This window comes from Botrytis deweyae (assembly GCF_014898535.1).
Source record: "Botrytis deweyae strain B1 chromosome Unknown BDEW_001, whole genome shotgun sequence".
Taxonomy (NCBI): Eukaryota; Fungi; Ascomycota; class Leotiomycetes; order Helotiales; family Sclerotiniaceae; genus Botrytis; species Botrytis deweyae.
The window spans coordinates 1632940-1654849 of record NW_024066208.1 but is presented as its reverse complement, the minus strand read 5'-3'; the positions used below and the strand labels follow the sequence as shown (position 1 = coordinate 1654849).

Below are 21910 nucleotides of genomic sequence, written 5' to 3'. Positions count from 1 at the left end.
TTCTGTCTGCACGTTGAAAAGTCGAGCCAGAACTTAGAAGATAGAGAATGAAGCTTAGAAATTCATCCGGTGTTTCTTTTTCTTTGGGAATCCACAACATCTTTGCTAATATCGTATCCACACACCTTGTCTTGCCCATTCAATTGGACCGTGTAGAATGGTGATACTACCTAGGTGTGATAGACACTTTCTTGAGCTTCTTGATGGATATTGATTGGCGGGGAAAGAATCTAGATACTTTGCATTTAGTCAGGAACGAGTAGACGTGCAGATGTGCAGATGTGCAGGTGTGCAGGTGTGCAGGTGTTAACTCTCAGGTACGGAATCCAGGAATAAAAGACCGAGCTTAGATGCGTTCTTAAAACTTATTATCACTAGGCCGCTTTCATGCATAGTCTGACTCCTAATTGGGCGGATAATTAGATAATTATATATCTCAATCCACTCTGATTGGCTCTTTTCTCTATTTTCTCTCTTTTCTCCTTCCCAGAGCATAAAAGATAGTCAGGTACCGGTGTTTGATGGTTTGACTAGTTGATGTTCGGTTCATCTCATAGCCATCGTGACTGTACAAAGTGTACATACTACAGAGTGAGAGAGTATCACTGCATGGCTCGAGCATATCTAGACAGTCGAGACAGTCTGTTTATATTGAAATATACTAGGATGTATCTTGATCTTACAAACACTACATGACTTGTTCTCTGCATTGTATTGTTTTCTTTTTCTGCCTATCCTTTTCTATCTTTTCTCAACCCATCTGATCATTTACAGAACATCCAAGAATATCCAAGTCTCTAGATAGGCATGCACAATCGGTCACGGATTTCAACTCAGTTTCGTCCTTTTCAATAACCCCAGACAATACGATATCAATCCTTTTTTGATTCACATTCACGGTGGCTGAGCTACATTGAGCCTCTTTCGTATGTTGGAAGTTTCACCGATATCTATCCAGCCGCTTCTCCGAAAACATCTTCACATAAGGACGTTGTGATGTGAACTTTGTCTGCTCGAGGATCCTCAATATCCTTACTCCATATCCTTCCTTACCCAAATACCCATACCTACTCCATATTATCCACTCAAATACTTCACTTAGCCATCCAGAATCCATCTCATCCATCCAGATTCCAGCATCAAGGCAAAAAAGTCCAAGTTCCTTTCCCTGGTCCATGCTAAAGGCGTGTGCACACCATTGATGATTCAGGGGTAACCTATTCCATTAATCTATTCTCAAAAGCTTAACCAAGACATTGTGGACGATCCGATGAATTAGCTTGTTTTATCTCTCCGTTTATCGACCATTTGTGGAAATTGGGGAGGGGGAAAGAAGGGAAGATACGAACACCTGCAGCATTCTTACATGCAGGAAGGCAAATCCAAACAAGACAGCGCATCACGAAACAAACACTTTTTCTGTACTGCCCTTACATACACAGGACTCATACCGTACAGCAGAAGTCATGTATGTATGTACTTATTAGTATCTATGTAACTTGGGTATGCCACTTAGGTATACAACACACAAATAACAAATCGGACAATTCTCACAATCCAAGGAAAAGGAAAAGGAAAAATCGCGCAAGCAAAATGGGCCAGGAGACGTAACAATCATTAGTCTATGGTATCGTATGCGTGTGCGTGTGCGTGTACAAGTGGAGCGTAGAACATTTTGGCATCTTGCTTTGCCGCGTCGGCGGGCTTGGGTACCTGCTTACGCCTGCAGCACAAAACGGGGCAAAGACGACGAATCAAAGTCAAAATACGGACGGAGTAATAAGGTTAATAAGTATTAATTGATATTTTATCCGACCGGACCGGCATCGTTCATTCTACCATGAGAGTGAGAAAAAGAGACAAGCAAAATCTCGAAATTTCCAGAGTCTAGGGCACGAAAACTCTATCTATCATCTCATCATCTATCAAGAATCTAGACCTTGAGCTTGGTATTTATCGATTAGGTATTGGTATGTCCTTTACTACTTATTATTATACAAGAACTAAAAATCTACAATTCATCAAAACTCATCAAAACTCATCACCAAGAGAAAGTTCCAAGAAACAAAGCCTCAACTCAATCCCTCACTCCCTCATCTTGGCTCTCTCTACATTTCCAAATCCCCATCCACCCCTTCCCTATCTCAATCCTCACTCCTCACTCCTCACTCACCTCCCTACCAAGTACACGCCGTCTGCACATTTTCTTTTCTCCGATTCTCCCGCTTTTCGTATTCTCCGACCAGAGAGAGACCAAGCCACCCAGATACAAAGACTCGAGCGCATAGGAGGGAAGGTAAGGAATGGTAAGCCTTTGGGAAACCTTTGGGAAACCTTGGACGCGCGCATGATATTCTGGTGTATCCATTTACAAAGTATGCTCACAGATACATTAATTCATATAACACTACTATCTTGGAAACGCGAGCTTTTTGTACACACACGCTCTTTCATTTTCATGTATCGATGTTTCGATAGAGATCTCTTTGCATATATATATTACTCGAGTATACTCGGGTATACTCGAGTATACTCAAGTGTACTAAATAGATAGATGAATCCAAGACATTGCGCGCATGCAGATCCCGTTGGTTCCTCGACATTTGAATTTGGATTTTTGCAGGTCAAGTGTCTTCTTGTGAGTTGCGACCTATCTTGTAGGTTACCAATACATCTGATGAATGGGTAGATACAGTACTCTGTAGACATATAACCGGTGACTTTCATGTGATAATTAGCTAGGTCCCTATCCTATCACCAACTTCACCAAATCCACCAACAATCCCAATCCCAGCCAACTCCCATGGTTACAAGAAATATCATACTACCTAAGTATGTAGATCCCAACCCAAATTCCAATTCTCAATTCCAAATCAAAAGAAGAAAAAAAAAGGGGGGGGGGGAGAAAAGGAAAGGACTAATCCGCAAACCCCGCGTTTCGCTGTTAACATTTCATAATAATCCGTAATTACAATCTATAGTTTTACAATATCCATTTGACTTCTTATCTATCTACTCAAACAATCACCTTCATCTTTATCTATCTGTATTATTCCTTTAGGGTTTCTTGTGAATGAGATTTGAGATTTGAAGTTAGAGTTGATATTAATATTTGAATTCAGATCATTAGTTTATTCTATTATAGAGTATTATAATATATTAAAGAGTGTTTTTATAGAAATAGTTATATTAATCTATTAATCTATAGATTTGTTATAGTAGAGTAGTAGAATCGAAATAATAACTAGAGGTGTAAATTAGAGGAATTATTTATAGAAATATAATAAAATGAAAACGAAAATATATTAGATATAACTTATATCTAGTAAGTTAATATCTATCTGTCGATTAGATATCTACTTAAATTTAAAGAATAGATATCTAAATAAGAATATAAGAAAGTATCGAATACCTACTAGGTATCTACCAACTACAGATGAACCTGAATATACGGGCACGTGATATACGGGAATCCCCTTTATACGGGCATATCTTTTAGATTTCCCAAAAATTTATATGATAAAATTGACTTAAACGGGCATTCCTTTATATAAGGGCATACGGTCTTAATTTTCCTAATGCCCTTATAAAAATTGGTGGGAATGGCCCAAGCTTTAGCCTATCACATGATGAATTCACAAATTCACATGATAAATTTAATGAAAATGGGGAGGCTGAAGGTATAAAACGAGGCTAAATGCCGAGGCTGAAACTGTATATACGGGAAACCCCTATATACGGGCATTTAGGCCTCGAAATTTTTAGGCCCTTATATCCAGGTTCATCTGTAGATTATTATCAGTACGGAGGTACATGCTCTAATTTTTGTCTCACCGCTTTCGAAGTCAAGGATTAATTTGTATAGGCAAAATGATTTGATTGATGGTAAATTCAAGGCGGTGAGACAAAAATTAGGGCATGTACCTCCGTAGGTACCTACCTCATGATAAGACAGACCCGACTAGATAGATACAAATAAAATCTTACTTGTAGTTCGATAATCAAGCTCCAAGGACATACATATCAGGACACAGCCGCCCCCGAACAAAACAGAACACCCCATTTTCAATTACAATTTCATTTTCAAATCTAGACCTCACATCCATTGTCATCCTCAGCACCACCAAAAACCATCAACATCAAGATCAACATCTTCAAACCACCAAAAAACTCACAAATCCACAATCTAACCTTACCTTACCTTACCTATCTATAGTACATAGATACACACAACCAACCCAAAGCCTTTCCTCCGCTGAGGAATTTACCACGTTGTTCACGTTCCAAACATCCATCCGCTAAGCCATCTATCTACCTAGGTATCTGACCCTCTAACCAACCATCCATCATCCATCATCCATCATCCATCCATCAACTCAACCCCATCCCCAACCCCAAACTCAAAATTTCAAATCTTTCCAACAACCCAACCCTAACAATACTCAAAAATAGCACCTTTCTCTCTCTCCCTCCCCCTCCCCCTCCCCATCCCACAATCTACCCAGCACCCTACGAGCCTACACATACCTACCTAGCCAACAACGGAACATGACGTCGTATTCGTAAGATTCGGATTTAGATTTAGATTCAAATTCAAATCCATCGTCATCCTACTACCACCTATAGGTCCCTAGCAGCTCAGCTAATCCGAGGAGTCAATAGAGGTATGATAGTAAATAATTAATCATGAGATTATGAGATTATAGCTTATGCTTATACTTACTTATGCTGAGAATCCATTTGAGGGATACTTGGAACGTGGAGATGTATCTACCTACCTACCTACCTACCTATCTACCTATCTACCTATCCACCTATCCACCTAGTCTGAGCGAGAACTGCTTGACGAGATTCGTTGACTACTCTTTTGAGAATTCGAGGAATTGAAACTACGTAGGTACCTGCCTAGTATTCATTGAGAGGGATTGAATGATTGATATGTGATATGCAACTAACCAACTGACTGACTACGACCATACAAAAACATACTCGATTTAAAAGCGATACTACCTACCTAGATAGATTATTCTCAAATTCCCGTTTATTCCTGAAAATAAATACAAGAGTCTTATTTATATCGAAAAAAAATCCATAAAAATATAGCAATACATGAAAACTTAAACTCCAATCACTTCCCAAATCACCCCATCCACCTATATGTGCCTATCATAGAGAGCTATCTAAATTCCATAATTAATATTCGCTCAATCTTAATTTCTTTCCAATTTCCCTCCTTCTCGCATTAGCATTAGCCCGTTCGGAAGGTCTCGTATTCGAATCATCTAGACCTTCACCTCTTGCCTTGAGAGCTTGAAGAAGCATGCCTGCGTCGAAGAATCCATCTATATTTATGTATTAGTGTGACTCTTTTGATTACATGAAGAACATTTAAATGGAAATTGAGAAAGGGAAGAAAGGAAAAGGAAAACATACATCCACCCAATCCCTCATCATCACTAACAGCCGCACTCTCATCAGCCGGCGTCATCGTCCCGGGCGTTCTCTTACCCAACTCAGCAGCTCTAATAACTCTTCCTCTACTCTTTAACTTTTTCCCGGCAGTGGGCCTATTAGCACTAGCTTCTCTCGCTCTACTAGCCTTTGGACTTGTGCCTCTTCTCGTAGATTTCAACACTCTCCTAATTTCGAGCAAATAACTCTCAAGAGCATCTACAAAGCGTTTGGTTTGACGATGCTTACTACTAGCACAAATGCTAATTCCCTCATCCTTAATAATATATCCAATTCCAAATCCGTCACCGGAAGTAGGACCAAATCCAAATTGGCGAAGTGATGGATTACCGCAGTTGGATGTTGAGAGGACAGTTGTGTTGAGTTTATCCCAACCACTGTCTGCGAAAAGAAGAGGCATGGAATGATTTGATGATCCAGGGGTAGAATTACCTCGAGCGCGGGATGAGCGACGCTCAACTTCATCGCCATCACTCAAGATTGAATTCCGGCCTGGACTACCAACTATAGAGTTGTCTCTAGATGAACCTGTTTCAACAGGGCTGGAACATCCATTGCTGCTCAATCCATTACTACTAGCAGCCTCAGCGCCATCTTCATCAACTGCTTTTTGCCATACACTAAAGAGAGCATACAAGTGGCGATCGCAACCTTGGGCTTTCGCGCATTCCTTTGTATTAGCTGTATGTTTCTGACAAGCTTTCTTCAACGCCTCAACTTTTTGTTCCGGAGGATTTTCAGCCCAAAATTTCTGTACGAAATCGACTGATTCAGGCGTTACAGATCGTATAGCTTCAGTTCTTCCATGAAGAAAAACTTTCGTCATCGCTGGTTCATACGTACATTCCACTCTACCATATAAACCATAATATGCAGCCTGAAATGCCATCTGCACGAAAGCATCTGGAGAAAATCCCATACTCGTCATGAAATTCTTTCCATAAGCTGCGAAATCGAGGGTTTGGAATTCATTTTGTTGAATGAGATCTGCAAGACGAGTTTCCGCAAAACGAACGGCAATACTGAGTTCGGGTATCATATCCCATTCTAATTTGTGAGGAGTAGTGCTTACATCTCCAAAACTAGCCGGGTCACGTTTAGCTGGATCTGGGCTGTTCGATGCCCAGAGACTGGGTGCCTGTCCATTGATCGTACGGGCAAATCGGAGGATTGTGTCTGTATACACATCGCTTGCAAATCGAAGAACGGTATGTCCATCTACACCGGTGTGTTCGAAATTGATACCTGCACTGCCATTTTTGCAAACGATAATTTGTAATTTGTCGTACCAACGATTCGTGCATGTTCCTATTTGAACACCCTTCTCAACTTGACTAGTCCCACAAAGCATATTTTGACATAAATCTGCTTGGGAATTGGGCTCTGCATAATCAAGGCAGAGGATGAATAAGGCAGAGTCTACTATTCCAAGACAATCTGCATTATTTGATCCTTCTTCTCTGGTCATAACATCTCTCAGACCTGACCAGATTTTTCTATTCTCAGTACTGAGAACACCAAGTGCACCTTTAGCGGCATCTTGTATAGGAGTTTGTTGCGCGTCATCAACGATTGTTTGTAAATTAATCGAAAGGTCTCTTTCGGTCATGATTAGATCCGATTTGTCATCAAGAACATCAAACCAGTAAAATTGCCCATGACAAAGTACTACAAGATGCTTTGATTCTGGATCTTGTCCAATATGACATCCATTCTCGGTAGGTACACGTGCAGTGCCGAATAATCTTGAGTATTGATACATGCAGAGAGGCGTGCCTCTTACTGTGTCGGGAGGTAACTCTTCTCTTCTAACCGCGCGTACGAAAGACAATGCAGATATCACTAATGAGGCTGCACGAGTTACTTGGTTGTTTCTTGCAGGTGTTGGATCATCCTCAAGTAAGAAAAATGGGTTGAGGTTCAGAACAACGGGGTTGTCAAAGTTGAGGTATGAGTCGTACCCTAGATGTTCTATTAGCATGGCAGACACGGTGAACTCCTAGGTATACAACATACAAAACTGCTCAATATAACTAGTCTTTCCATTTGCATACTTCTTCAGTCTCTCGTGAAGTTCCGGTCCATCGTTTTTCAGGAACTCTTCCACTGCTTGTTTGGTTTCTGCATGTTCTCTTGGTGACTGTAATGGCTTTAAAGCTGCCAGATATTTCGTCATGCTGCCGTCCAACTCTGGTATCGGCAGCTTTGGTAACTTGTCTTGTGCAGCAAAAGTAATTCCTTGCTCATGTTTTGGCTGATTGCTAGCAAGAGGGTCTCTTTGGTCCTTTGAGTAGCCATCATTGACCTTCTTTGCTCCTTCCATTGATCGATTTGCGTCTGGTGCAGCATTGGCAGGAGGCTCTCCTACTGCAATTAGGGATTCATTTAAAGATTTAGGCATCCTGAATGTACGGACGGCTGTTGTTGAGGTAGGCATCTTGGTTAGCTTAAAACTTTTAAGTTTATGCGTATAATGGAGAAATAGAAGTGCAAATATTCAATCCTCGCAGTGCTGTGCGGTAGAAATAATGGCAATCGTAAAGACAATAAGACGGCATTACATTAGATACATCAAATCCTCTGCGGGGGAAAGTATTCTTTTAAGGAGGAAATGGTTCCCACGGTAAGCAGCTACCAACAGCCTTGGTTATATCTACGCAGCAGAGGTAATACACTATCATGAAGCAATGATCGGAATCCCATATCCCCGCAACTGGCCTTCTGCATTGGTTCACGTAGAATATCATTGGATAACTTGATCCGGCCATATGGCCCATGCAGGACACAGGTCTCCACTTCCTTACACTAGTTAGGATGATATTCCGAGCTTATATGATATCCGCAACGCCGAAGCTCTGATAGCTTGGCACTGAAGTCCAAATAACAGTGAAGAGAGACGATAGGGAGTATGATGACAGTAAAGCTTTGCATACCTTTATGCTTTAAATTCCTTTTTTTATAAGTATATATGCCTTTAGAACTTTCCTTAGAGGGTAGGAAGACTTCAGTGGGTAAGGAATAAGAGACCGTTACGCGATGCAAGTGCAAGGATAAAAAGTTTGTGTAAATGATACTCTATTTTCAATCACGGAACCAGGCCCGATGGATTTCGTCGTCAACGTCTGAGCATGTGAAAGAGGCGTAGGTCAGAAACCACCAATATTCCACAATCCCAGAGAAAATCTTGAGTGTGATCAGTATTCTGGAACAAAGGAATTCGATAATGCAAAGAGCTCAAAACGTTCGGTCAGTTCGGTCAAGCGGATGAGAAAGAGTGGGTGTGGTTCGTAGGCTCAAAGGATATCTAAAATACGTTGCGAGATGACACTGGGCAATGCAAGTTTCCTCGTTCCGTTCTTGCGGATTGATGGAGGTGATCGAATGAGATAGATGTTGGGGTTTGAGGAAAGTCGAGAAGTGGGGTGCCAAAAGGAAAAAGGCTGAAGCCTCGTTATCCTGTGGTAGGTACGTACTTTTGTAAATTGCTGTGCCTTTGAAAGATAGATACCTTCCAAGTTCATCCGTTTGCGGGAGTCGATGCAGTAAGGTCAATTGTTCCGATTGAGTGGTTTTTGAAGATGTATTAGGAGCCTGTGTATCTTGTATCATGTGCATACCTGGGTACGACTTATTGAGAAAACTATGATAGCTTGAACATGGACTACCTAGTAATCATATAATGATTTATATTATACTCGTATTCAAATGATATTTACGATAAGCAATTATGGAATAAAATACGGAAAATAGTCTTGTTAAAAATCGAGGACGAATCTCAAGCTCTATCTACCAATGAAACTATCTAGCTTATATACCTTACCAAGTAGATATTACATGCACTTTCTTATTAATTTGTCTAGATCCCCAAGATCATCCTTAAAATCCATTACCATGGCTGTGGCCGCACCGAACTCTAATCCTCGGCCCGTGACCTTGTTTTTACTTTCGGAACCAATGCTCCGACAGAGTCACGTGATACAATCGCTCAGTGGTGGTCCTAGCGGGTTTCTACACAATCCTGATTTTGCTTGTTGATTGGTGCGATCACACGGTCCATGCATGACATTAATACACAGTCTCTAAAGCATCAAACCATTTCTCAAAGAGAGCTACTGCTTCCTTGGATATGGCCAAAGAGGTCTGGCCCCAGCCATCACCAACTTGCTGGACAACACTGCTGTTGGCGTTGCTGGCAGGCCAATATGTGAGATTTCCCCCGTTTGGATTTCCTGTTTTGATGAAGTTGACCCAGTAAGCATTCATGGTACTGGCGATCTCGTAGTCTTCCGCAACCCAGGGCAAATCTGTGTCGTACAGGTTGTTAAGCACGTAATTGATCTCAGATTCGTGATAAGCACCCTGGGTTTGTCCAGGCGGCGCGTGATCCCAGAAGTAGTTGTACACCGGCTTGTCGGAAGCCGTAGCCCACAGCTGCGACCATAACCAAGTACCCACGGCGGAGCGGTCTGACCACTGCCGATTGTATGCCGCCGAAGCTGAGGTGCTATCATTCGCACTGTAAATAGTCAAGAACTCGTCTGTCCAGTCGCCAAAGGTGGTGTTCATGTCTGCTAAGTAGGTAGCGAGGGTGATATTAAGGCCGTATGTCGCACCGCTTTCATCTCTAGTGTTTCCAGTCATAATGGGCACATCATTGGCTGCTCCGTTAATCAGGGTGTTCATGTATGTATCCGGCACAGCGTAGTAATCCAGGACCGCTCCGAAATCATCTTCCTGGGCGAAGGTAGAGTAGTTCAACGCACGGAGCTCCGCAAGTGAGGTGACATTATAATCCGACACATAGTTCACACCATTTTCCAGGGCCACGTCGAGACTACGGTAGTCTCGGCAAGGCTGGAACTCAAAGGATCTTTAGGGTCGCGAACACCAGATTCGATTATGGCGCCAACGATGAGTCCCTTGGTCAACGGGCTATTCACAATATGGTAGGTGGCGGCCGAACCGGCTGACTGGCCCATCACTGTAATATGTTCAGGATCTCCTCCGAACGCCGCAATATTCTCAACAATCCAGTTAAGAGCAGCATTCTGATCGAGAATTGCCCAGTTACCAGAGCTATTTGTATGGTGCGTTTCGTTCATCTCGGCTGAGAGCCATGGGTGTGCAAGCCAGCCAAAAATACCGTTCCGGTAATTGTAATTAACAAAAACGACGCCTTTATCAGCCATGCCTCCGCCATCGAAAAGAGCGTCGCGAGCACTCGACATAGCTGGATAACTCCACATGATAACGGGCAGCTTCGCATCCGTCGAGTTGGCAGCGCTCCAAATGTTCAGGCTCAAGCAGTCCTCAGAGTCTGTGTAGCCATCAGGCACGGCTCGGAATGTCTGGGGGCAGACAGGACCAAAATCTTTGGCAGCAAAAGTCGTACTCCATGGTGTGGCTGGCTGGGGGGCTTTGAAGCGATTGTTTCCTCCTGTGGTAGCAGCAAAAGGAATTCCTTTCCAGACGGCAATGTCTTTCCAGTGCTCCAGATTGACCCCAGTAGGGCTACTGTTGAAAGCAGCGTAGCCTTGCACTGGACCATAGCTAGTTGTGATCTTTTGATCGTACAGCGCGGCGCTTGCTGTGCATAGCAGAGCCGCAATCGGGACCAGGGAATGCAGAAGGCACGGCATGGCTAAGAACCGCGATTTTGACGGAGAAAGAAAGAATCAGAAAGAATGGGTTGTGGATTTCCAAAAGAGGAGAAAGCCAGCCACTCATGTGTGCCATTTGTATAACGACACGAATGACACATAAATAGATATAGAGAGCTCACCGCACTGCAAAGATGAAGGAGGCGTGCTGACGCATGTCCATTTGGTTGAGATTGCGCGGCATGGCTCTATTCTCATCGTTGCACGTCGAAATCAAGAGGAAGCAAAGGTAGCAATATTGAAGATCAGAGGGTTACTGGCACCAAGCAATACAGGTTCTCCACCGGCACATGGTTGGGGCAATGTCGGTAGTCTGATTTAGATCAGAGATCTTCACTCACTGCCTGTACCTTCATGGAGACCTTGAAGCATTTATACCTTAAAAAAGCCTATGATTTTTTTTCCAAAATCACCGTAACCTCCGTACAGGGGTCCTTATGCTGTAGGCATACGTAAGAGACACTGCGAACAACAATCCACTCTAGATTATTACCTTTCTCGCGATTACGTATCACACAAAAAGCAGAGTTCTACAGAAATGGAGCCTATTCACTTCAACTTACTAATCTTAATAGCACAATAAAGGAAGCATATATAGGTCCTTAGTACACCATTTACTTCTCTTGCATTAGGCTTAGCCATTCTATCAAAAAACAGTCTCTTAAGTTCACTATCATCTATCTTATTTCTCCGCAATTGATCTTGAAAACTTCCCGAGTCTGCCATGTTTTCCGTTCACCGGGTCGCGGTTGCTACTCTCAGCATCGCAGGTGCCGCCCAAGCGCTTTCGCTAAGCGATGTCTGTACCACAGCTTACGCGAGCGAGGCAATCCCTACAGCTGACTTCTTGCCTGGCATTACTATCGACGCGTCTTCAGTCACCACAGCCATCATTACCAACTCTACGGCTTCAAACGATTGGTACATTACCGAGGCCATTTCGTACTGTAACGTCACAATTGCCTATTCGCACAACGGTATCGCGGATGATTTGGTTCACGTCTCCTTTTGGGTTCCTGAACCAGATAAATTCCAGAATCGATATGTCACGACCGGTGGTAGTGGTCTTTCTATCAACGCTGTAAGTTTTTCAAGATAAATTTCATGGAGAAAAGTCGTTGATTTATGGATCAATATTTAGGGTGCGGTCTCGAACCCTACTGGTGTTATAGTTGGTGCCGTTTCGGGTTATACCGACGGTGGTTTCGGTACCTTCGATTCGTCTTGGGATGAGGTCTTCCTCCTTGCTAATGACACTATCAATTGGCAGTCCGTCTATATGATGGGCTACCAGGCTCACTGGGAACTCGCAACATTGGGAAAGGAGTTTACCAAGAACTTCTTCAATGTTTCTGATAAGGTTTATTCTTACTACCAGGCATGTTCTGAGGGTGGCCGCGAAGGTTGGAGTCAGCTCCAGCGCTTCGCTGATCTCTTTGATGGTGCTACAATCGGTGCACCAGCCCTTCGCTACGGTCAGCAGCAGGTCAACCACTTAACCGCGGGCGTGACTGAGCAGACTCTGGGTTATTACCCATCGAGTTGTGAAATGGAGAAGATTCTAAACTTGACCATAGCTTTCTGCGATCCCCTGGATGGGAAGACTGATGGTGTTGTCTCGCGATCAGATCTTTGCAAGCTACAATTCAACGTGAATAGCACCATCGGCGAGTCTTACTACTGCGCTGCATCATCAGGTAGTTCTTTTGTTTCAGGTAAGCGTCAGGTTGGCAGTACGAGTACCACCCCTGAACAAAATGGAACTGTCACGGCTGAAGCTGCTGTGCTGGCCCAAACACTCTGGGATGGGCTTCATGACTCTAATGGAAAGCGCGCCTACATATATTACCAACCTGGTGCCGAGTTCGGTGACGCAGATACTACATACAACTCTGAGACTGGGGAATGGGAGGTTTCCATCACAGGCCTTGGCGGTCAGTGGGTCGCACAATTTCTTCAGCTCCAGGAAGTTGATAATCTGAGCACCCTGGAGAACGTTACCTACGATACCCTGAAGGAGTGGATGATCTATGGGATGCAGAAGTATGGCGACTCATTTCAGACCACTGAGCCTGATGTTAGCGCTTTTGCGAACGCTGGTGGTAAGGTCATCCATGTTCATGGCGAACAGGACCCTTCCATCCCTACTGCTTCATCGATCCACTACTATGAATCCGTCCGTAACGTCATGTTTCCCAACATGACTTTCAACTCTAGCACAGAGGCCATGGATGATTTTTACCGCCTCTTCCTTGTTCCCGGTGGTGCTCACTGCGGAGTAAACACCGAACAACCAGATGGCGGGTGGCCCGCAACAACCCTACAAACTATGATCGAATGGGTCGAGAACGGTATCGCACCGACAACTCTCAACAACACTGGCACTGCCGCTCCCACTCTTTGCAAATGGCCTCTGCGCCCACTGTGGTCGAACAATGGCACATCTTTCGACTGTGTTTATGACCAAGCTTCGTGGGACAGCTGGATTTACGACTTCGATGCTTACAGCACGCCTATCTACTAATCAATTTACAGCATTTCTGCTTTTGCCTTCGCCCAGGCTTTATTTGACCGGGCTGAGAAAGACATAAGGGGGTAAGAGACGTTTCAGGAAGGGAGTGGATCTTACTGAAAGTTCAGTAACCCATATCGGTCGCATGATAGCAACAGCAATGGCAACGCGCTCTTATTTCAAATAGGCTGTTTAAGTTCACTACATAGAGTGATTTACTATACTTCTACTATACTTCTATTTGTAAATATATATAATTCGATTCTCATAATATAAAATCCAGAGGCATTTCCTTCCTTTCAGTAACTTCACTGCGCTACTATGTCCCGTGAATTATTACTCATATCTACAAAGGCAAAATGACTTTACTCGACGTAAGCTTTTTGTGACAATTATACCTATTTTGTGTTTGTGTATGCGAACAGTGGGATATTTGGGGAATGTGTGGACTACGAGGGAGGATAGAGATGGAGGCAGAAATTTTGAGGGAAATTTGTCTGAAGGCTCATATCTGTGAGATATTTTTGAGAGCTGGAGAAAACGAAGAAGGAGAATGGGGAGTTGGGAAAGGGTACAGAAGAAGTTCTATGAGAGAATTAAAAATTGGTAGACTAGGATCTCTTTAGCAGGACGGAAAAGACGAGATGACAAAATCACTATGTTCAAATCATCTGTTGAAAATAGATATGTTCCAGTTTTCATAGTGATTTTACGTTCTAATTTATCTTGAAACACAGATTATATAGAATAGGTAATGAGTAAAAGCGCTTTCGGAAATTTTTTATCATACATGGATTTATTACTATTTAAATAGTTATCGAACATTGAAAAGAATGTATACTTCTGATATCACAGCCAAGGAGAAAGAGAGCAAACTTCCATAAGTAGAAACGGTATCTTTCTGTCCAACAATTCAACATATCCCGTAAAACATTATCATCCAGTCGAAAGTAACTCAGCCATCACTATTTCCATCAATACCATTCATCGAATTATATTATATCCAACAAACCGAATTTTGACCCTTTGTAGAGAGAGTCCCGCCAACTCTTATTTTCGCACTCATCCTGAAGCTTATTCCGGAAACCGGGCACAATGCACTGATCGAGCTTTACAAAAACAAGCCCATTCCCACCGCCACAACCAACACACCGCCTCCAACCCACTTCTCCATCTTGCTAGCCATCCCGGTAAAGACAGACAGTGTAGCTGTCGCTGTGCTACTTCCCGTAAACGTAGCATTGCTTCCCCCACTTGTCTTCGTCGCGGTAAGCGAGGCTACCGGTGGCGTAGTAGGTGTTGTGTAGGCTGGAAGACTGACAATCTCGCTAGTTGTAACACTTGCAGGTGTGGTTGGGATATTTGAGGCACTGACAGATGCGACAGACGAAGGCGTGACGGATTGGAGAACACCGGTTAGAGAGTAGATTGCTGCGCAGGCGGTAAGATCCATGCCATCTGGACAGCACCAGACAGTGAGATCTGTGGCCTGGGTGCAATAGTAGCCTTCGGAGCAGGAGTCTTTTTTTCAAGTTAGTTTTGTGCGGGGATGTAAGAAAGATGGACATCTGTAAGCTAAAGAGAAGACATACCGCCAGTTCCAGTTGGACAACAAGTTTCCTTAACAGTAGGGTCGAAACAGTGAACATCTCCATCAGTTGAAGGACAGGTTTCATAACCTGTTCCGCATGCTTCTGCACAAGTGCCGTAGCCACTGCAGAAAGTTTGAGAGGGTTGATAACCCGATTGTCGCTTGGTGAGACCATATGCTTGATTACCAAATGGGTTGAGGGATTTGGCTGCTAACTTGTAAGGCATAGCCTCTGAGGCTGTTGCGGAAGCATAAGCTACCAGAATGAAAGCGGCGATGAAATGGGTCAAATACATTTCGAGATTTTGTAGAAAAAAGTCCAGCAATCTCAAGCGAAGGTAGTGATGAATAGGATTTTGGGGATAGAAAACGATAAAATAAGATATCTAATAACGACTTCAAAGGATATCGTCAAAGTAAGAAGAGCCTGCCTACTTATATGAAATACAATTCCTTGTATCAAGCCTCCAAGATAATGTATGCTATGCCTGCTATCAAAATTGTCGTTCACGGAAGCTACAAAAGTGGAGGCGAAGCATCATAAGTTTGAAAACACGGCTGAGATATTACAGCAAATCAGTTCTCTTTGACAAGGATTCTCGTATGTGTTGAGCCTCCATTAATGAGATATGTTCTGGGCGTACCCGATTATAAAATGAAGGGAGTAGGGACTCAACGCCGTTGATTCAAACTGGGCGGAAACCTTCACCAACGTCAATTAATGTGATATCAAAGCGTGGAGATTTCATTTGTGACAGCAAATGACAACATGCGATGGAGGATGTTGGTGGCATACTGAACTGAAAGCTCCTATAGGCTCTCAATTCTGAAATGAGACTCAAGAAGTAGACAACCGCTCAGACTTGACTGCTCTATGATATTCTCTTAAGATATTCAGATAGCCTCTCGGCGGCAGACCGCAACGAATCTCGGCGCCTTCACTAAAAAGGCGCATATCTTTCGTCTTAGAAAGGAGAAAGGATGGCTATTTGCGAGTCCCAAAGCCATCAAATTTAAAATAGTAACAGATATATTTCTGCCTTCTGATCTAATTAATGCCAAGTTTGACGCAAAGCCTCTCTGCAAGCCATCGGATTTGAGCTGAAATAATAGCTATGAGTGGCTACCCAATAACTTTTTGATCTCCAAAGATGTTTCACACGTGATGTCCCGCATCTGGGACGGGGGAAGAATGTCGCAGTGCATTTGTGATGTCTCGGCTCATGTGTGTACTTGATATTGGTATACCGATGAACATCAGAGCTACGTCGACTGTGTCCAATAAGGAGACAATTTGGTTGAACATAGTTGAATACATCAGGACCTTAAAAGTACGAGTAAGTTAATCTGATGTTTTTATGATAGAGATAAGTATGATACATCACTGGTGCACTAGTTCTTGAGCTAGTGGCTGTCCAGAACTCTGATTGATCGTCATACTACATTTGTGACACAAAGCATACCAAAGCAACCAGACTAGAGAACAACAAAGAAATATGCATGAAAACAAACAACCAAATCTTTAAACCTCAACAACACTCTTGGTGAAATATCTAAATCAAGTCAATAAGCCAGTAAATCGAAATAATGACAAACACTTTTCTCATCACGGGAGCGACAGGTAAACAAGGCGGAGCAGCAATCGATGCTCTTCTCTCTGCTACTGGATCGTCTGATATCACCATATTTGCTCTGACTCGCAACGTCGAATCACCAGCAGCAGAGAAGTTAGCCAAGAAATCCGACAAGATCAAACTTCTCCAGGGCGATCTTAATGACTGTCCTGCAATTTTCGAAGCGGCTCCTCAGCCCATCAAGAGCGTCTTTTGCGTTACCATGCCCAGCATGGGGCTTGGTAATGCCGGCGCGAGCGAAGAAGAGCAAGGCATAGCTCTTATCGACGCGTCCATCAAGCATGGCGTAGAACATTTCGTATTCACATCTGTGGATCGTCACGGCGAGGATTCCGACAATGATCCGACGGATATTCCTCATTTCATCAGCAAAGCCAATATCGAGAAATATTTGAAGGAGAAAAGTGCAGGGACCCAAATGTCATGGACCATTCTGCGACCTGTCGCGTTTATGGAGAACTTCGCCTCGGGATTCGCAGGCAAGATTTTCCCAACCGCTTGGTGTGCTTCTTTAGCTCCGACGACCAAACTCCAGCTCGTCGCGACTGCAGATATTGGATACTTTGCGGCTCAGGCATTGCTCAACCCGAAGGAGTACACTGGACGCGCCATCAGTCTAGCGGGCGATGAATTAACTTTCGGAGAAGCAAATGAAATATTTGAATCGAGACTTGGAAAGGATATCCCGAGAACATTCAATTTCGTTGGATCTACTCTTCTCTGGGCGATTAAAGATGTCGGATTGATGTTCAGTTGGTTCGAGGAAAGGGGTTATGCAGCTGATATCAAGGCTCTAAGAAAGGAGCATCCAGGACTCCAAAGTTTCGGCGACTGGTTGAAGACGAGTGGGTTGTAAGGATTTTAACGATGTATGTCTGCGGGTGTTATTTGGAGTTCGGATCGCGATACTTATGACTACTTTCATTGACATCTGAAGCCTATTGTGCAAGGAGAATACTTTGGATTTCGAAGCTCACAAGAAGGTGATTGTTGTAGGCGAGGTTTAATGTAACGAATTCAGTAGTAATGTTGACAATATCTCTTCACCACCCACAGTGTTAGACTCGTATGAAAAATCAATTCTAACTAATAGTACATTGGCTCCCTGTTTAGATGGGTTATTGATCTTTTCATTAACTCCGTTTGTTTTCAGTATCGAGGCATGAGTCTGGATTCGCCTGTACATCACCAAATTCTGTTGAATGAGTAGTTTATCCCTTCCATGTTCGTGACAATGTTTATTGCAACCGAGACTTCTATCGAATAGCTCAGTCCGAAACGCGTGTAGGTGCACCCCAACGGCACAGCTTCGTAGCCTGCCCAACCTCGGAAATCCTTGATTGGCTCTTCGCTAGCCCTCACCAGTCCTTCGCTTCAATGGATATGCATAGCGAGCTCTCATGATCTACGTAGAGGATAACAAGATCTTACCTTCTAAGCTCTATAATTGAATGCAAATATCATCACAAAACGCGTAAGTTTGACTCACGAGGAAGAGATGTAGTTAGAAATTATAAGTTCTACAGCTATAGTGGATTGTTGGTAGGTAAGCCGTGAAATGGGGGAGGGAAAAGAGAAGAGATAAAAAGAAGTTTTAGATAAAAATTGAAGTGTATGTTAACATGTTGTTGAACATTGTCATCTTTATACCACAATCTGCTAGGCATTCAAAAGCGACAAACACAGTATCACATAAATACATCTGAACATGATGATTTGGTAATGTCGTCTAGAAATCATCTTCATATTGATTTCGTCTGCGAATAGCAAATGTATGGTATCTGAAGCACATAACTCGTGTGCTATTCCTTTTCGTAAGCCAATCTTCCGCCTAACACTCTCTTTATGCAGATGCATCGATCTAATCTTTTCTAATGCAAGAAATCCACTGCAATCCCTATTTTACGCCTGTGGCTGGTTCAAAAAAAGTACATTGACTAATAAGGCTCCGTTTTGATCTTTGTCCTTAAGTGAGGTTCCTGATCCTACCGCGAGTTAGTATTATTAATCATAATTTAAAGAGGATAAGACATGAAACCCACCTCCGCTTTCCGCTTGCCCAGAACCGTTGGCTCAGGCGTGCCTCTGTCTTTCGTGGCTTCGGCATAACAACTAGCATGATAAATACGATCGCCCACTTTCTTAGCATCCATCCATACAAACTCTTGCGCATCATCTAGCCATTTCATCTCAAATTTCTCTTGGCATATAGGACAAACACTTCCAGCAAGAGCAGGATCGTCTGGCACCGCTAGATATTGAAGCTTTGGCTTAGCATTCGTAGCCGAAGATGAGCCAGCAACACCTTGAGTAGTATCAGATGCATCATTCACCTGATCATCTTCTGGTTCGCGCCATTTTATCCAGTCCTTTAAGGTATTAGCTTCTGGAAAGCGGAATAGTGGCATGATTACTTACCAATTCATCAACATACCAACTTCGATGTTGGCCCCTCTTCTCAGCCTCAGCCATTCTTTGATGAACACGGAAGTGCCAATCCATATGGGCAGCTTTCTTTTTTCGACCTTCTGTGTCTGATTGGAAACGTCGTCCACATTGTGTACATGGCGCGCCAAGCTTTTCGTAGAGATTGGAGATAAGATGCGGGCGAAACCTGTGATTGTTAGCAGGAGAGTAAAGTATGAATCGCGCGAAAATCCTTACATTTTCAATGACGCTGGCTTTAGAACGACATCATTGGGAATTTCTAGAAGTGGCGTTCTTGACACGGGGGGCGCACTTATGAAGGGTAGAGATGGAGGGAAGCCGGGAGGGTTAGCGCCGCCTAAAGCACTTGGTGGTTGAGTGGGTGTGCTTGACGCTGCTGGTATTCCAGGTAGCATACCAGCAGCTCGAAGTCTTTCCAATAATGAGTTAGGATCAGCTGCAGGTTTTGGAACAGATGCCAAAACAGGGGTTGAGGAAGCTGGTTGAAAGGGTAGCTGTAGAGGTAGTGCAAGTTGTGGTTGAGGCGACGGAATTGCGATGGTAGCTTGAGGGGGAGGGGGCGTGGGAATTTGTGGTGTTGCAGATTGTCGCGCTAATAGAGCAGCCAGTCCACCAGGGCCTAGCAAAGAGCTCAAGGTTGGCTGCGGCTGAGGTTGGGGTGTTGGCGTAGCTACAGGTGCTGGCCTAGGAGATGGAATTTTAGGGGCTGGCTGGGGAGGCCCAGATAGTTGTGCAACTTGTTCTTTTATCATTGCTATTTGATCAGGTGGAAGCCTTTGAGTTTGTAGAATGGTCTGCAAATCAAGCAAGGCTTTCAGTCTTGTTTGTATGCTACTATCATATGGACTCTGGGCAAATTCTGCCTTTGAAGAAGCAATGAGATTGGAGATATCCCTATTCAACATATCTACGCTTGCCTCTGGTGGCTGATAACCTTGAGGCTGCGACTGCTGCCAGGATGCCGAGCTGCCTGGCTGTTGAGAATATTGAGTTGGAGGTGGTCGCTTGAGAATATCAGTATCAAGCAGGAGTGTTAGAATGCTTCACATACCTGAGGAAGTCCAAGCTGCAGATGACCGTTGGCCTGGTTGTTATACTGTTGGCCATTTGCTGGAGGAGGGTATTGTTGAGGGTATCCAGAATGACCGGGAGGTGGATAAAGAGGTTGACGAGATTGATTTGGAGGAGTTGGTGTGTTACGATAGGGAGCCTGACCTACGGCAGATCGACCCCGATTCATTAACTGCTGTTGACTTCTCAATTGCTCTTGTTGGAGAGCTGAGGTTCTAGCCTTTATGAGAGCATTTTCGATGGGGCGAGTTACTTCTGGAGGAAATACAGGACGTGTATCTATAGAGCCAGGCACAGGCTCTTTCCAAGTTTTCAGCATCTCATCCATTTTTCTTCGCACATCATGAGAAACCAAAGCATAGGCCTCCATGAAAGTTGAATAAAGTTGTCGACCGAAGAAGAGGGTATAAGGTGTTCCAACATTCTTGACTACAGAATCGAGGACGTAGAAAGCAGGTAGTTTCTTTTGCGGAGAAGTCTGTCATTAATTCGTAAGTAATGGAAGCAAAAGGGAGGCACAAAGCAAAGCACGACTATAGCTACTAGACTCTACTAGCATTACGAAATGAGAATATTTATCCTACCTGCTTTATATGGTTCTTCAATGCCTCTGAAATGGCCAAAGCATGCTCGGTGTTTTCTTTTGCTATAACGGTTAGATTGCTGATCTCATATCTCGAATTCATAGTCAAATCTTCAAGGGCTCTTTTGTAGTCCTCCGCTACCTCATCAGAAGGGACTCCAAATGACATGATGGGCTATAAGGGAAGCCGCAGAAGGTTGCAAAGGTGCGTAGACTTGTAATGATGATCTTGATGATGAAGAAAGACAGCCACAGAAAAAAAAAGGTCTTTGTCGTGAAAAACCACCAAGCTCCACGACTCGATTAAACAAGAAGGAGCTTTTAAACAACAGCTAACTAGTACCATGCAAAAGTATTCAACTCGAGAAGAACTAGAAGTGTGTATTTGATGATTGGCAAATTCTCTGAAAACCCTTTGTAACCCTCAAACTCTCTGTATTCAATTTTCTCTTCCTATGAGGCCCAGTCCTTATAGATAGCTTGATGCCCCACGCCTTTGTCCTCCTATCCAAATCCCCAAGTCAGATCTCACGCAATTTATAATTAGTTCCGTCGACGTCGCCCTTGCAGATGGTGTCGAGGTTCGAATTGGTTGTATTCTTGATATGTGTTCGCGGATTCAGGTTGCTTTGAAGTTGAATATCAAAGCCGTTTGTTTGCAGAAACGCGACGATGTTGATTTATTAATTGTCTTGCACTCACGCTACTGACCTGAAAGTTTATAGGCAAATTGAACTAGTGAATGGCTGAGGCACTAAGAGAGACCTCCAGCTGCAATAAATTACCTAATCACCCGTGGACGCTACGAGTAGAGTGGCTCGAGTGGCTAGGTATCGGTCCGCTAGCGCCACACCTAATCGATACCTATCGTCATACATCCATTCCCGTATGTCCTCACCCCATATCCACGTTCTTCGTCTTCTGATTGTAATCATTAGA

General features: G+C 43.5%; 6 protein-coding genes across 6 annotated transcripts; 2 read left to right on the top strand and 4 right to left on the bottom strand.

Moving 5' to 3' along the window:
* Positions 1-4912: 4912 nt before the first annotated feature.
* Positions 4913-8055, bottom strand: EAE98_000485 (uncharacterized protein). The gene is made up of 3 exons (XM_038948103.1): positions 7489-8055; positions 5434-7434; positions 4913-5342 (listed from the first exon to the last, which is right to left on the bottom strand). Exons 1-3 carry the CDS (start codon positions 7907-7909, stop codon positions 5194-5196), a joined length of 2571 nt encoding a protein of 856 aa, XP_038815780.1. The 5' UTR covers positions 7910-8055; the 3' UTR covers positions 4913-5193.
* Positions 8056-9537: 1482 nt separating this feature from the next.
* EAE98_000484 (uncharacterized protein) lies at positions 9538-11111 on the bottom strand (the record flags this gene model as incomplete). The annotated part of the gene is made up of 2 exons (XM_038948102.1): positions 9538-10239; positions 10284-11111. The coding sequence occupies 2 exons, from the start codon at positions 11109-11111 to the stop codon at positions 9538-9540; spliced, it is 1530 nt and encodes a 509-aa protein (XP_038815779.1).
* A 745-nt stretch (positions 11112-11856) lies between these two features.
* EAE98_000483 (uncharacterized protein) lies at positions 11857-13824 on the top strand (the record flags this gene model as incomplete). The annotated part of the gene is made up of 2 exons (XM_038948101.1): positions 11857-12213; positions 12274-13824. The coding sequence occupies 2 exons, from the start codon at positions 11857-11859 to the stop codon at positions 13654-13656; spliced, it is 1740 nt and encodes a 579-aa protein (XP_038815778.1). The 3' UTR covers positions 13657-13824.
* Positions 13825-14755: 931 nt separating this feature from the next.
* On the bottom strand, positions 14756-15531 carry EAE98_000482 (uncharacterized protein; the record flags this gene model as incomplete). The annotated part of the gene is made up of 2 exons (XM_038948100.1): positions 14756-15165; positions 15237-15531. The coding sequence occupies 2 exons, from the start codon at positions 15529-15531 to the stop codon at positions 14756-14758; spliced, it is 705 nt and encodes a 234-aa protein (XP_038815777.1).
* A 1291-nt stretch (positions 15532-16822) lies between these two features.
* EAE98_000481 (uncharacterized protein) lies at positions 16823-17725 on the top strand (the record flags this gene model as incomplete). Its single annotated transcript, XM_038948099.1, has 1 exon — positions 16823-17725. One exon carries the CDS (start codon positions 16823-16825, stop codon positions 17723-17725), a length of 903 nt encoding a protein of 300 aa, XP_038815776.1.
* Positions 17726-18485: 760 nt separating this feature from the next.
* Positions 18486-21716, bottom strand: EAE98_000480 (uncharacterized protein). The gene is made up of 6 exons (XM_038948098.1): positions 20973-21716; positions 20369-20866; positions 19534-20321; positions 19288-19483; positions 18912-19238; positions 18486-18854 (listed from the first exon to the last, which is right to left on the bottom strand). The coding sequence occupies exons 1-6, from the start codon at positions 21138-21140 to the stop codon at positions 18807-18809; spliced, it is 2025 nt and encodes a 674-aa protein (XP_038815775.1). The 5' UTR covers positions 21141-21716; the 3' UTR covers positions 18486-18806.
* Between the last annotated feature and the right edge of the window lie 194 nt (positions 21717-21910).